Source organism: Entelurus aequoreus, linkage group LG19 (assembly GCF_033978785.1).
Source record: "Entelurus aequoreus isolate RoL-2023_Sb linkage group LG19, RoL_Eaeq_v1.1, whole genome shotgun sequence".
NCBI classification, from domain to species: Eukaryota; Metazoa; Chordata; class Actinopteri; order Syngnathiformes; family Syngnathidae; genus Entelurus; species Entelurus aequoreus.
In genome coordinates, this window is record NC_084749.1 from 28,729,667 (window position 1) to 28,744,971 (window position 15,305).

At 37.3% G+C, this 15,305-nt stretch overlaps 1 protein-coding gene across 8 annotated transcripts in view; it reads left to right on the forward strand.

Moving 5' to 3' along the window:
• The window catches only part of lrp8 (low density lipoprotein receptor-related protein 8, apolipoprotein e receptor), a 410,737-nt gene that overhangs the window by 161,199 nt on the left and 234,233 nt on the right, over positions 1-15,305 (forward strand). For all 8 annotated transcript variants that reach the window (XM_062028225.1, XM_062028222.1, XM_062028224.1 and 5 more), the window contains exon 3: positions 11,124-11,246. In XM_062028225.1, the coding sequence (XP_061884209.1) occupies positions 11,124-11,246 (123 nt within the window). The remainder of the gene's footprint in view (positions 1-11,123; positions 11,247-15,305) is intronic.

Genomic DNA, 15,305 nt, shown 5'->3' on the forward strand with positions numbered 1-15,305 from the left:
ATTCCCATCCATAATCACTAGTCAATAGTAGGTTTATAAAGTAGGTTTATAAATTACTTGAGATGTCCGATAATGGCTTTTTTGCCGATATCCAATATACGGATATTGTCCAACTCTTAATTACTGATTCCGATATCAACCGATATCGATATATACAGTCGTGGAATTAACACATTATTATGCCTAATTTTGTTGTGATGCCCCGCTGGATGCATTAAACAATGTAACAAGGTTTTCCAAAATAAATCAACTCAAGTTATGGAAAAAAATGCCAACATGGCACTGCCATATTTATTATTGAAGTTCCAAAGTGCATTATTTTTTTTAACATGCCTCAGAACAGCAGTTTGGAATTTGGGACATGCTCTCCCTGAGAGAGCATGAGGAGGTTGAGGTGTGTGTGTGTGGGGGAGGGGGTTGGGGGTAGCGGGGATGTATATTGCAGCGTCCCGGAAGAGTTAGTGCTGCAAGGGGTTCTGGGTATTTGTTCTGTTGTGTTTATGTTGTGTTACGGTGCGGATGTTCTCCCGAAATGTGTTTGTCATTCTTGTTTGGTGTGGGTTCACAGTGTCACGCATATTTGTAACAGTGTTAAAGTTGTTTATATGGCTACCCTCAGTGTGACCTGTATGGCTGTTGACCAAGTATGCATTGCATTCACTCGTGTGTGAAAAGCCGTAGATATTATGTGACTGGGCCGGCACGCAAAGGCAGTGCCTTTAAGGTTTATTGGCGCTCTGTACTTCTCCCTACGTCCGTGTACACAGCGGCGTTTTAAAAAGTCATACATTTTACTTTTTGAAACCGATACCGATAATTTAGAAACCGATACCGATCATTTCCGATACTACATTTTAAAGCATTTATCGGACATCTCTTTAAATTACTTAAATTATTGTTCATGTAAAATAAAACCTCTCAGTTTTAAGGTGTGGCGGCTTTTATTTTGCTGTGTCAGACCACCAGAATCAATTACATGTTGGGGAAACTTTGGTATATGACCTTTGACCTTAAACTAGCTTGGCCACTTTTAATGAAATATTCCTATTTTTAAACCAAGTCAATGTGCCGTCACCAGACCTGAACCAATCCATTGATGCGCCTATCAGTACAGTGCGGTAGTGTTCTTGGTTCACACATTGAACACCAATATTGGTTCAAGGGGTCATGTGATGAGAGTTAGTGTGCTACCAGGTATCGAACATAATTAAGGATTTTCTTTGAGCCAGTTTGTGTGTGGATTGATCATACTATTCATGTATTAAATACTGCATCAAAATTCACTGCACTTTTAAAATCCACTGCAAAATGTGGATGATTATTCTACAAAACAGCTTGTGTCAGCTCCTAACATTAATTCCCAACAAAGCAAAGTGAGCAAAACAAAGACTCTCCTTATTTCTCGTAGAAGTTAGAAATTGTGTGTGTTTTTTTAAAACAAGTAACAGATACATGTCTCTAGTGAAGGTGTAAACAGATGTATTATGAGAGTGTGCAGACACACACAAGAGAGACCGTATAACCGCAGTGAAGTAGTTGTTTACAAGTAGGAGATGACAGCTATTGCATTGTGAAACCAGGATGTTCAGAATTCACTGCTATCTTTTCTACATGAAGCGTTTGTCTTTTTTGAGCAATTCTCTGCCTTTGTCCAATGAATGATTGGCTGTATTTGACTTCTTATTTTCTTTCTGAAGCCTGGAAAAGAAAGTTAATTTATTGCTTGGTTGGCACCAGGAAAAGAACGGCACAGCAAACGTCTTAAGGGCCATTCCGTGTAAGAGAAGAAACATGCTCACCTTACGTTATCATGTAATACATTACGTTGATGTTTTTTTTATTGTGTCAAATATCAAACATGGCGTTTTTAACAAGGTCATTGTAATAAGTAAATACAGTAGTAGCTCAGTTTGTGTGCTTAATTTTTACTGCGACGGAGTCAACATCGCACATTGAAATGAAATGGAATTAAATTTTAACATGTAACATGTCTTTAAAAATTAAAAAGCGTTTAGATAGGAAATATTCTATGAAAAAAGAAAATGTATGGAATGCAACAACTACAGTAGTTTTATGAAAGAATGGTATGATAATATACAGTATTTACTCGCCGGGTCTTGTTTTTGATGATTTATTTCTTTAATTCAATAAATATCATCCACTTCTCAGCACTGTCCTTCACACTCACTTTCTCCCTTCAATGGCTAGAATGTATAGTTATGTCCATCTTTAACTATATGTTGATACGAGCAAGTAACCAGATGTTTTGGGTGGATCTTACAGAGTTGACTGTGACATTTGCTAAGCCAACTAATGGCAGCGATGCTTGTACATTTTTGCTTGCAACTTAAAGCATACAAGTTACCTCTTATCTCAAAACATTCTTATGTTGAGGTAGCACTGTTCATAAATCCTGTTTTTTTTTCTGGTCAAAAAATGGAACTTTGCTACATTCTTTCTGTGTTTTATGTACCGTATTTTTCGGAGTATAAGTCGCTCCGGAGTATAAGTCGCACCGGCCGAAAATGCATAATAAGGAAGGAAAAAAACATATATAAATCGCACTGGAGTATAAGTCGCATTTTTGGGGGAAATTGATTTGATAAAACCCAACACCAAGAATAGACATTTGAAAGGCAATTTAAAATAAATAAAGAATAGTGAACAACAGGCTGAATAAGTGTACGTTATATGACGCACAAATAACCAACTGAGAACGTGCCTGGTATGTTAACGTAACATATTATGGTAAGAGTCATTCAAATAACTATAACATATAGAACATGCTATACGTTTACCAAACAATCTGTCACTCCTAATCGCTAAATCCCATGAAATCTTATACGTCTAGTCTCTTACGTGAATGAGCTAAATAATATTATTTGATATTTTACGGTAATGTGTTAATAATTTCACACATAAGTCGCTCCTGAGTATAGTACCAATTGTTGCTGCGACTTATAGTCTGAAAAATACGGTACATATATTTATAATCAAACCCGTCAGGTGCTGTTTACATGAGAAAATAAAATAAAAATGGCTCTTGTTTACACGTCTTCAAACACAAACTATTAAAAGCAGCTCTTAAAGTAGAATTGTCATTGTTCTTCCTGTTCAAACAGCTGATGAAATTGAAAGACGTGCAATCACGGAGCACATTATATATGTACATGCTGTGTCACTCAAGATACAAGATACATAGATCCATAAAGTTTAATTTGTAAAAAAGCAACAAAAAAAACTTTACATTTGTGCTTTCTTTCTTTTGTTTTTTTATATAATCAGGCCCTTAGTGGAACTGTAAGTTGTGCCTTTAACCCTTGAGTCGACCTAATTTTAAAACGATGTTAAACTTATAAGAGACAAAAAACGGACATGCGTGTGTAAATCATATGTATACATATTTTTTTAATTTAAAAGCTTTACATTCTTCAACTGCTACAAAACTATCTGTAGATATAACGTTTTTATATATTTGAAATGTTTTTTGTATGTTTTATGCTCTTAAAAAAAAAGAAAAAAAAAGGGAACTAAATATGGGAAACACAAAATATGCAATATTTCCAAAAACAAGTTGGAAATTGGGAAACTTCAGATGTGGTAATTAAAGCCTATAATAGGTCAATGATTCATAACAACACTAGTTTTGATCCCTTATTATTTTGGAACAATGACCGTTTTTTCCAAAAAACGTACACTATCCCTTATTAGCTGAAAACACTCATAAAAGTGTTAAGTTATTTATATAGGATTTTTTTATTCAACTTTAAACGTTTCACATTTTTCAGCAGCTTCAGACCTACACATACATATTAAGGTTTTATTATTTTTAAAATGGCTTTTATGTTTTATTCTGTTTTTGCAAAGTGGAATATTTGACATTCCTGTGCATGCGAAACGTATTCACGGGGCTTCACTTTTTCCAAATGTAGTTATGTTACACCCTTATTCCAAAATGGAATACATTAATTTTTGTCCTCAAAATTCTACAGACAATAAATACCCCATAAAGATGTGTTATTTTAATTCAAATTTATTCAAATAAAAAAACAAAAACAAATCACAGCCTTTGCTTAATACTTGGCAATACTTACCTTTGGCAGCAATTACAGCCTCAAGTCTTTTGAATATGATGCCATAAGCTTGGCACACCTTCAGTATCTTTGGGCAGTTTTTCCCATTTCTCTTTGCAGCACCTCTCTAGCTCCGTCAGGTTGGATGGGAAGTGTTGATTGATCATTCAGGATGTCTCTGTACATTGCTGCATTCATCTTAGTCTAGTCAGGGAGGTGACCAAGAACCCGATGGTCACTCTGTCACAGCTACAGCATTCCTTTTTGGAGAGAAGAGAACCTTCCAGAAGGACAACCATCTCTGCAGCAATCCACCAATCAGGCCTGTATGGTATAGTGGCCAGGGGGCAGCCATTACCTAGTAACAAGTTTGCCAAAATGCACCCGAAAGACTCTCAAACCACGAGAAACAAAATGATCTGGTCTGACGAGACAAACATTTAACACTTTGGCATAAATACCAGCCATCGAGTTTGGAGGAAACCAAGCACCACTCATCACCAGCCCAATAATATCCCTACTGTGAAGCATGGTGGTGGCAGCATCATGCTGTGGGGATGTTTGTCAGTGACAGGAACTGGTAGACTATTCAGGATAGAGGAAAATATAAATGCAGCAATGTACAAAGACATCCTAGATGACAACCAACACTTCCCATCCAATCTGATGGAGATGCTGGAAAGAGGAATGGGCAAAATTGCCCAAGGATATGTGTGCCAAGCTTGTGGCATCGTATTCAAAAATACTTGAGGCTGTATTTGCTTCCAAAGGTGCATCAACAAAGTATTGAGCAAATACTATGAATACTTATGTACATGTGATTTTTTAATTTTTTTATTACGTTTATTTTTAATCCATCCATTTTCTACCGCTTGTCCCTTTCGAGGTCGCGGGGGGTGTTTATTTTTAATAAGTTTTTCACATTGTCAATATAGGTATTGTCTGTAGTATTTTGAGGGCAAAATGGATTTATTCATATTGGAATAAGGCTGTAGCATAACAAAATGTGGAAAAAGTGAAGTGTTGTGAATACTTTCCGGATGCACTGTAGATATCAGCACCCTTGAAATGGTAATAATTCGTAACACTGATTGTGATGCAATATCAATTGACCAAAAACTCAACAAACATGGTAACAAAAACACAAACCATCAGTTTTATTTGAACACAAGAGAACATGAACAGAACAACACTTTCAACGTGAGCTATACAATGATACTTATACTGTATTTATTAACAAAAGTCACAGACAGATTTCTTCTGCTGTTTACAAATAAACCTTTCACATTTGGTGCACTAGTTCGCCATTCCTTTGTGCAGGAGGCACAAGAAGCACTGCCTGCGTTACCATCAGGCAAGAACAAACATTCATTGTTCCCTCGGGAGACGCCGTCTCCTCTCCACTGCTAGGGCAATGAGCGCTCTCCCAACGTCCTCCAAAAATAGACGGCTCCTGTAGCACCTGGTGCTGTTCCATTTACGATCCACAGACGTAAAAAGTACATATGCATTGTAGCATGACATGTATATCTTGCGGGCCACCTGCGTTACTTTCAGTGGCAGAAGTAAGTGGCACAGACCTGCAAAAGAAGATCAGATTACATCAGTTGAAAAACATCCTTTTATTGCTTTGATACAAAAACAATGTACTTTATTTCAAATAATGATACATTATACAGTGACAGTGATAGTAAAAATTCCTCCTTCCTTTCCTCTGGTATCTAAGAATACCAAAAAACCAATCCACAACTAGCCAACATATAAATAAAGACAATACACTACTATTTAGACTAACATAAATAAAATAACAAAGAATTGAAGCATAATTGTGCTTACCTGGTCTAAGTGTTCCACAGCCCCTTTTGCATTGTAGTCCATTATTTGACTATAATGAGCTGACGGAAATTTTGACAAGTTTATCTTACTTCAAACATTCCCCTGCATGAACCTTCTCAGTCTCACGTCCAATGAATGAAGAGAGGAGCTATACAAACACTGGCTCTGAGAAAGCATGTTTTTTTTCTACTTGCAGGGTTTGCTCGTTGATGCACTCTGCTAAAAGGTTTTAGTCATTTTTTGTAATTTTTACAGACACACACACACACAAAATATATTCACATTTGCACGCAAAGGTAAATAATAGGGGTGTAACGGTGCGTGTATTTGTATTGAACCGTTTCGGTATGGGGGTTCCGGTTCGGTTCCGAGGTGTACCGAACGAGTTTCCACACGGACATATTAAGTAGCGTAACACTTGGCACAACACACTAACGTGTCAGTCTATCGTAGCCCGTTAGCGGCATGCTAGCAGCTAACGGGCTAAGATAGACTGACCATACGTCCTCTTTTCACCGGACATGTCCTCTTTTGCGGAGCTGTCAGGGCGGAATTTCTTAATTGCCTCAAATGTCCGGCATTTCGAGTTAGGGTTGCGTGTATTTTCAATGTACGTTCAGGGTTGAGAAAGGGTTAAAAACAAAACAAATTGTGCGCGCAGCAGCATTAGTGAGGGAGGGGCAGAGACAGAGAGAGCGAGAGTTATGATAAACGCACATGCGCCACCAGGCTCTGCTTTTTATCCATAGATTTATCAGGTTAAATTTTTTTATTATCTATAGCAGGGGTGTCAAAAGTGTGCCCCGGAGGCCATTTGCGGCCCACAGCTAATGTTTTAAAGGCCCACGGCACATTCTAAAAATACTATTAAAATAAACAAAAACATAACAAAAGTGGAATAAAAAGCTTAAAGGTTAAATGTACTTTAGAAAAAGTTGCTAGGTTGACTAATAAAACAAAGCTGTTTTTTTTTTCTTTCAAACTGTCATTGCTCAAAACATAATATTGAATCAAAATCAATGTTATTATGAATTAATGACCTATCCAAGGTTCCGATTACTTCACATCGAATATTCCACTAAGAAAAATATTTTTAGTGGAAGATTTTGCAAATTTGGTAAATAAATAACCCAAAAATGTATGTTTTGTTGTTTTCTTACTGGACCGAAAATGAACCGAACCATGACCTCTAAACCGAGGTACTTACCGAACCGAAATTTTTGTGCACCGTTACACCCCTAGTAAATAACAAAGAAAAATAAATAATGGCATCAATATTTTTGGTGAAACTGAACGTTTGTTTTAAAGTACAGTAAATAACGAATACTTTATGCATTTCAAGTTAGATAACCACATCATCTCTCATCATCTAGTTTATTTAGGATAAGGTGGCGACTTGTCCAGAGTGTATCCCGCCTTCCGCCCGTGTGCAGCTGAGCACCCCCACGCGACCCCGTAAGAGACAAGCAGTAGAAAATGGATGGATGGATGGAAGATGACTGTAATCATCTCACAATGGGGAAATTATGTGTTTGGACTGTAGACACAAAAAAATATGTGGTGCCTTTGCACATATACACACAATCTACAGAAAATGTCTTCATAAACACATTCACACACCTCACTGTAGCAAAACCAACCCACCACGGTCATTGATCACTGCATTTCAATCGTTTGTTGGCAGATTTTTCAATTTAAATAAACAACAATGCAAAAACACTCTGTATGAATAATATGTCTCTCGCATTAACTAGGGTTGAGAGGTGTAATTACACCCAAAACAATTTTTCCTCGTATTTCGAAGGGAGACGTTTCCATTCAGCATTTGTGGTAAAAGCACTATAAGATGTCAGGTTTTTGAGAATATTGAAATATATGTTTTACAATGGGTGTCAATGGCAACCAAAATGGGGAAAAGGGTCTAAGTGTATATTAAATGATTATCGATACATCTATAAATTTAGAATACATTTGCAAAAACTTATTCAAAACTATTTGGCCAAATTTCCGCCCTCTAACCTTCAAATTGAAGTGACTTGACAATGATGGAAAATATAAAATGCAAAAAATGTCAGTTTTTGGGTCAAAGTAGACTCAATCGTACGATATCGCCAATGAAACAAATGTTTTGATACACACCTGAAACATCGACTTTTAAGGAAAAATGGGGGACAATGTTGTATTCACAGCCTGTGTTAAATGTAGTTGTTGTATTCTGGTCTTTTCTCCTGAATAATTTCCTGCCTATTGAGAAACTGAAGGGGCTTTTTATCTCTTCACAAGACCAATATTTTATCTGTCCACCTTACTCTGTTTCACACAGACGAATGCACTCACACCGTTGCATGTGGACTTTCAAGTATTCTCCGCGCACTCATGGCTGTTCAAACTCCGCTCACTGATTAACGGCCTGTGTCATTCTTTCCTGACATGCGGCGGTTTTTAGCTCTTTGCAGATCACAACAATGTGAAGGACAATCCATATCTCCTGTTATTTCTCATACTTTTTTCCTCCGCCCCTCAGTTCTTTTCGTCTCTCATTTTTCTCTGTCTTTTCTGTGTTTTCCATGAACGTATCCTTCCTAGACCCACACTGCTACTACTCATGACTTAGAATGTAGAAAACAACATGTGTGTAAATTACAACTTGCCTGAAATAGGTCCTCAATTGAGTGTCTATACATTAGAGCGTATTCATCAAGTCTTTTAGCTAGGGATGGGTGTAATAATTGATTAATCGATCGTTTAGAAGATTTGTAATTTAAAGGTTAATTGCACCATGAAGCTGGAGAGGCAACATGTAGTTCATTACTTGGCTGAAATCAGTCTAAACTTTGTGATAAAGAACAGCAAATGTCAAATGCTGTTGCACCTATGCAGACCTTTACAATGACACAACTCTAGGCAACATTTTCATTCATCATTCTAATCAAAATATAGCTAAAATACGGTATGTATAAATTAATATACCAACAAATAGATAGGCTCCAGCACCCCCCACGACCCCAAAAGGGAAAAGCGGTAGAAAATGGATGAATGGATAGAATAACAATTCCCATTTTCCCGCCTAGACAGTGCGGATAAAGGCATGCAATACTAATATTGTTTTAATTGCATGTTTGTGTCAATCTGGTCCATGATTACTTCAAAACTGATATCAACATTATGAGCAAATCGATAAAAAAACAATCACCATTTCCGAACGTGCCTGCTCTTCCAACTCCTCTTCCACCGTAGCTTGTGTTTCCTCATGCTCTTTCAGCATTTCCTCAAGCATCTTGAGTAAAACATTAGTAGAAGAGGATGCAAAATATCAAACATAATTTTGAGTTCTGGGTCTTCTCTTCTTTCTCTAATATTACGCAGGTTCTGACTCAGTCTTTTCCCATTTGAGGGTGCTCCTCATTTTTGGGATTGCATTTAGCTTGAGTCTTTTCATTTATCCATACATTTTTTGGACCAAAACCCTTCTTCTTCAAAGTCAGAATTATTAAAACGATCACTGCAAATTACACTCCTCTCGCTTAGTCCGTCTCATTTTACGTGCATCAATTTGACTGGAGAGATCCATACTTTCTCTTATATTCCCATCATTTGGAAATGTACGAAGGCTAACCTCCTCCTTTGTTGTATTGCTACAACCTGCACCAATGCATCTGGAAGCCATATTTGCTAATTCCTTTAAAAATGTTGCTTGGCAATATCTTGAATTGGGATAAAGATGCTACCTAAACACAAATTATGCAATACAAAATTGCCCCCAGTCCAGAAGGTGGCGTGAGAAGGCTGAAGCAGACCTGTCCGTGTCGTGGAGCTGAAAGTAGGCTTTCCAAAATGTGCTGAAACTCGTTAGAAAAGAAGCCTTAAATCAGTACTAGAGATGTCCGATAATGACTTTTTTGCCAATATCCGATATTCCGATATTGGCCAACTCTTAATTACCAATACCGATACCGATATATACAGTTGTGGAATTAACACAATATTATGCCTAATTTTGTTGTGATGCCCCGCTGGATGCATTAAACAATGTAACAAGGTTTTCCAAAATAAGAGAACAACTTCAACTCAAGTTATGGAAAAAAGTGCAAATATGGCACTGCCATATTTATTATTGAAGTCACAAAGTGCATTATTTTTTTTAACATGCCCCCCCCAGGTTGGGGGGGGCGAAGTTGAGGTGTGTGTTTGTGGGGGGGGGGGGGGGGGGGGGGTGTATATTGTAGCGTCCCGGAAGAGTTAGTGCTGCAAGGTGTTCTGGGTATTTACCCAGAACACCTTCTGTTGTGTTCTGTTGTGTTTATGTTGTGTTACGGTGCGGATGTTCTCCCAAAATGTGTTTGTCATTCTTGATTGGTGTGGGTTCACAGTGTGGCGCATATTTGTAACAGTGTTAAAGTTGTTTATACGGTCACCCTCAGTGTGACCTGTATGGCTGTTGATCAAGTATGGCTTGCATTCACTTGTGTGTCAAAAGCCGTAGATATTATGTGATTGGGCCGGCACGCAAAGGCAGTGCCTTTAAGGTTTATTGGCGCTCTGTACTTCTCGCTACATCCGTGTACACAGCGGCGTTTTAATAAGTCATGAATTTTACTTTTTGAAACCGATACCGATCATTTTGAAACCGATACCGATCATTTCCGATATTACATTTTAAAGCATTTATCGGCCGATAATATCGTCAGTCCGATATTATCGGACATCCCTAATCAGTACTGTCTATTTTGAGGTCAATTTTACCTGGATACATCATTTTAAAGTCCAAAACCATGAAATAAGTGCCAATGTTGTCAGCATCAGAAAAGTTCAATTTTCGTAATTATCGTCCGCCAATGAATCAGTTTTCTCTCGTTTTGCAAACTAACTTTAGAACGAAGGCATTTGTGATTGATTCAGGGTTTTATTATATCTTCCTGAGAACCACCGTCCTCTGCATTTGTTTTTGGTGTATTTATTCTGTCAGAGTTACAGATTTTGGTACCAAAAAGCACTGTTATGCAAACCACAAAAGCCCACTGCAGAGGACACTCACTGTTAGTAGGATAGGTGAATCAGAAAAGTTCTCTCTGGTGTTCTGTCGCATATCTTTCGTTATATATAACACAAGTTGCACTTAACATTGTGTCCGTCACATCCAATGGCTAAATACATGTATTTAACTCAATCATCTGAGCTCCACACCCATTAATGTGTTTCCCCTTGTCTCAACAGCCAAGAAGACATGTGCAACCACAGACTTTGCCTGCAAAAACGGACAGTGTGTTCCCGCTAGGTGGCGCTGTGATGGAGAACAGGAGTGTGCAGATGGTTCTGATGAGGCTGACGCAATCTGCAGTAAGTAGCTGAGCAGACACGCTGTGACAAACGCATGGAAACAAACAACGTTACAAAGACATGGATGTCAACAGACAGGGTATAGGCCATGCACACAGTCTGGGAGGTGACTTCACACACACACACACACACACACACACACACATACACACACACTCACACACACACATTCAGTATGTGCACGCACATCCTACTCAAACTGCATATGTAATTGTTTAATCGCACAAGCACCCCTAATTATGATACTTGTTTTTAGAGATGTCCGATAATATCAGCCTGCCGATGTTATCAGCCGATAAATGCTTTAAAATGTAATATCGGAAATGATCGGTATCGTTTTTTTTATTATCGGTATCGTTTTTATTTCATTTTTTTATTTTTATTAAAAAAATCACAAGATACACTTACAATTAGTGCACCAACCCAAAAAACCTCCCTCCCCATTTACACTCATTCACACAAAAGGGTTGTTTCTTTCTGTTATTAATATTCTGGTTCCTACATTATATATCAATATATATCAATACAGTCTGCAAGGGATACAGTCCGTAAGCACACATGATTGTGCGTGCTGCTGGTCCACTAATAGTACTAACCTTTAACAGTTAATTTTACTCATTTTCATTAATTACTAGTTTCTATGTAACTGTTATTATATTGTTTTACTTTCTTTTTTTATTCAAGAAAATGTTTTTAATTGATTTATCTTATTTTATTTTATTTTATTTTTTAAAAAGGACCTTATATCTTCACCATATCTGGTTGACCAAATTAGGCATAATAATGTGTTAATTCCACGACTATATATATCGGTATCAATTGATATCGGTATCGGTTGATATCGGTATCGGTTGATATCGGTATCGGTAATTAAAGAGTTGGACATTATCGGATATCGGCAAAAAGCCATTATCGGACATCCCTACTTATTTTATATAAAAAAGCGTAATTCTACACGCAACATTTAGAAGTTTGTAGATACTGGAGTAAATGATTTAATAAAATGTATATAGAATGTATTTTAATATCTGGTTAAGACACATCATTAGATCCTGCAAAGAGGCCCTTGTCAAAGAGTCTTCCGACAGTGCAAACTATAGCAACAACATTTTGTTGAAATATTACCTCCTGCAGTGTCAAGCTCACATTTAGAATCAGGTTTATTTGGCCAAGTATACTTGCATATACAAGGAATTTGTCCTTGGCATTTGTTAGCTCTCTAAACATACAACAAATAGACAAGTATACATTGACTGGGCAAGCAAGTAGCAACGTGGTTGATTATTATATTTGTAAAGGCAGAGATGTTTTAACACAACTTCTAATAAAATGTCTGTGTGTGTGGTGGTGGTGAGGTGTATTTCATAACTGGCCATGATATATGTGCGCAAACAACATGAAAAGCAAAACACATGTACTGTATTTTTAGAAATACTTTCTTTGGTCACTTCCTTTTTTGTGTTTTTATGTCACACGCCTGTGTGTGTGTGTGTGTGTGTGTGTGTGTGTGTGTGTGTGTGTGTGTGTGTGTGTGTGTGTGTGTGTGTGTGTGTGTGTGTGTGTGTGTGTGTGTGTGTGTGTGTGTGTGTGTGTGTGTGTGTGTGTGTACGCACACACACACACTTATATATATGTATACATATATATATATGTGTATATATATATATATATATATATATATACAGTCGTGGTCAAAAGTTTACATACACTTGTAAAGGACATAATGTCATGGCTGTCTTGAGTTTTCAATAATTTCTACAACTGTTATTTTTTTGTGATAGAGTGATTGGAGCACATACTTGTTGGTGACAAAAAACATTCATGAAGTTTGGTTCTTTCATGAATTTATTATGGGTCTACTGAAAATGTGACAAAATATGCTAGGTCAAAAGTATACATACAGTATTGTTAATATTTGGTTACATGTCCCTTGGCACGTTTCACTGCAATAAGGCGCTTTTGGTAGCCATCCACAAACTTCTGGCAAGCTTCTGGTTGAATTTTTGACCACTCCTCCTGACAAAAGTGGTGCATCACATGGACAAAGATAAGACCTTCTGGAGGAAAGTTATGTGGTCAGATTAAACAAAAATTGAGCTGTTTGGCGAAAATACCCAGCAGTGTGTTTGGAGGAGAAAAGGTCAGGCCTTTAATCCCAGGAATCCTCAGGAACACCAATCGTACCGTCAGCATTGTGGTGGTAGTAATATGCCCTGGACCTTTTTTGTTGCCAATGGGACTGGTGCTTTACAGAGACTAAATGGAAAAATGAAAAAGGAGGATTACCTCCAAATTCTTCAGGACAACCTAAAATCCTCAGCCCGGAGGTTGGGTCTTGGGCGCAGTTAGGTGTTCCAACAGGACAATGACCCCAAACACACGTCAAAAGTGGTAAAGGCATGCCTAAATCAGGCTAGAATTAAGGTTTTAGAATGGCCTTCCCAAAGTCCTGACTTCAACGTGTGGACAATGCTGAAGAAACAAGTACATGTCAGAAAACCAACCTATTTAGCTGAATTGCACCAATTTTCTCAAGAGGAGTGGTCAAAAATTCAACCAGAAGCTTGTGGATGGCTACCAAAAGCGCCTTATTGCAGTGAAACTTGCCAAGGGACATGTAACCAAATTATAACATTGCTGTATGTATACTTTTGACCCAACAGATTTGCTCACATTTTCAGTAGACCCATAATAAATTCATAAAAGAACCAAACTTCATGATTTTTTTTTGTGACCAACAAGTATGTGCTCCAATCACTCTATCACAAATAAATAAGAGTTGTAAAAAAAAAGGAAACTCAAGACAGCCATGACATTATGTTCTTTACAAGTGAAAGTAAACTTTTGACAACGACTGTGTGTGTATATATATATATATTTATATATATATAGTCACCCAAACAATTTTGTGGAATAGCCTTCATTTCTAAGAACAAGAATAGACTGTCCAGTTTCAGATGAAAGTTCTCTTTTTCTGGCCATTTTGAGCGTTTAATTGAGCCCACAAATGTGATGCTCCAGAAACTCAATCTGCTCAAAGGAAGGTCAGTTGTGTAGCTTCTGTAACGAGCTAAACTGTTTTCAGATGTGTGAACATGATTGCACAAGGGTTTTCTAATCATCAATTAGCCTTCTGAGCCAATGAGCAAACACATTGTACCATTAGAACTTTGCTGGAAATGGGCCTCTATACACCTATGTAGATATTGCACCAAAAACCAGACATTTGCAGCTAGAATAGTCACTTACCACATTAGCAATGTATAGAGTGTATTTCTTTAAAGTTAAGACTAGTTTAAAGTTATCTTCATTGAAAAGTACGGTGCTTTTCCTTCAAAAATAAGGACATTTCAATGTGACCCCAAACTTTTGAACGGTAGTATATATATATATATATATATATATATATATATATATATATATATATATATATATATATATATATATATATATATATATATATATATATATATATATCAGGGTTTCCCTTAGACTGCCAAAATGCCTGTGGCGGTGGGGACGTGGTCAGGGGCGTGGTTATGGGTGTGGTTGCCATGACACCATCGAGTAAATAGCAACATTTGTTGTTATGATATGTGTTTCTTTAAACAGGCTCAAATGTATGGTTTTGCCATATTTTCAATTGTTGCTGCTTTTTACTTTGTTGAGTCTAGTGACTTTAAATGAGTTTATTTGTTTATTTATTAAAACATCTTGCAACAAATCTAGCATCTTTTTATGGTGTTATAAAATGTAGTCGTGTTTAGAGACTACTTCTACCCCTCAATGTCGACGTAAGGCAAGCTGCAGCGAGCATGATGTCACGTTTGCTTTGCACTGTTGCTCCAGTTGTACTTTCTCTTTTTAAAAGCCGCCACTGTCCTCTTAATATTTGCACGTTTTGTAGATGGCTGTCCGCGGGTATATTCGGGATATATTAACATTCTGTCAACATTGCAGACATGCTGACGACGCTCCAGACAATTGCCTGCATTTTGTTTACATCCGGTTTTGGCAGCGCAGTTTTCGGCAATCAAAGTCGTTTTTTGATGGTCGAGT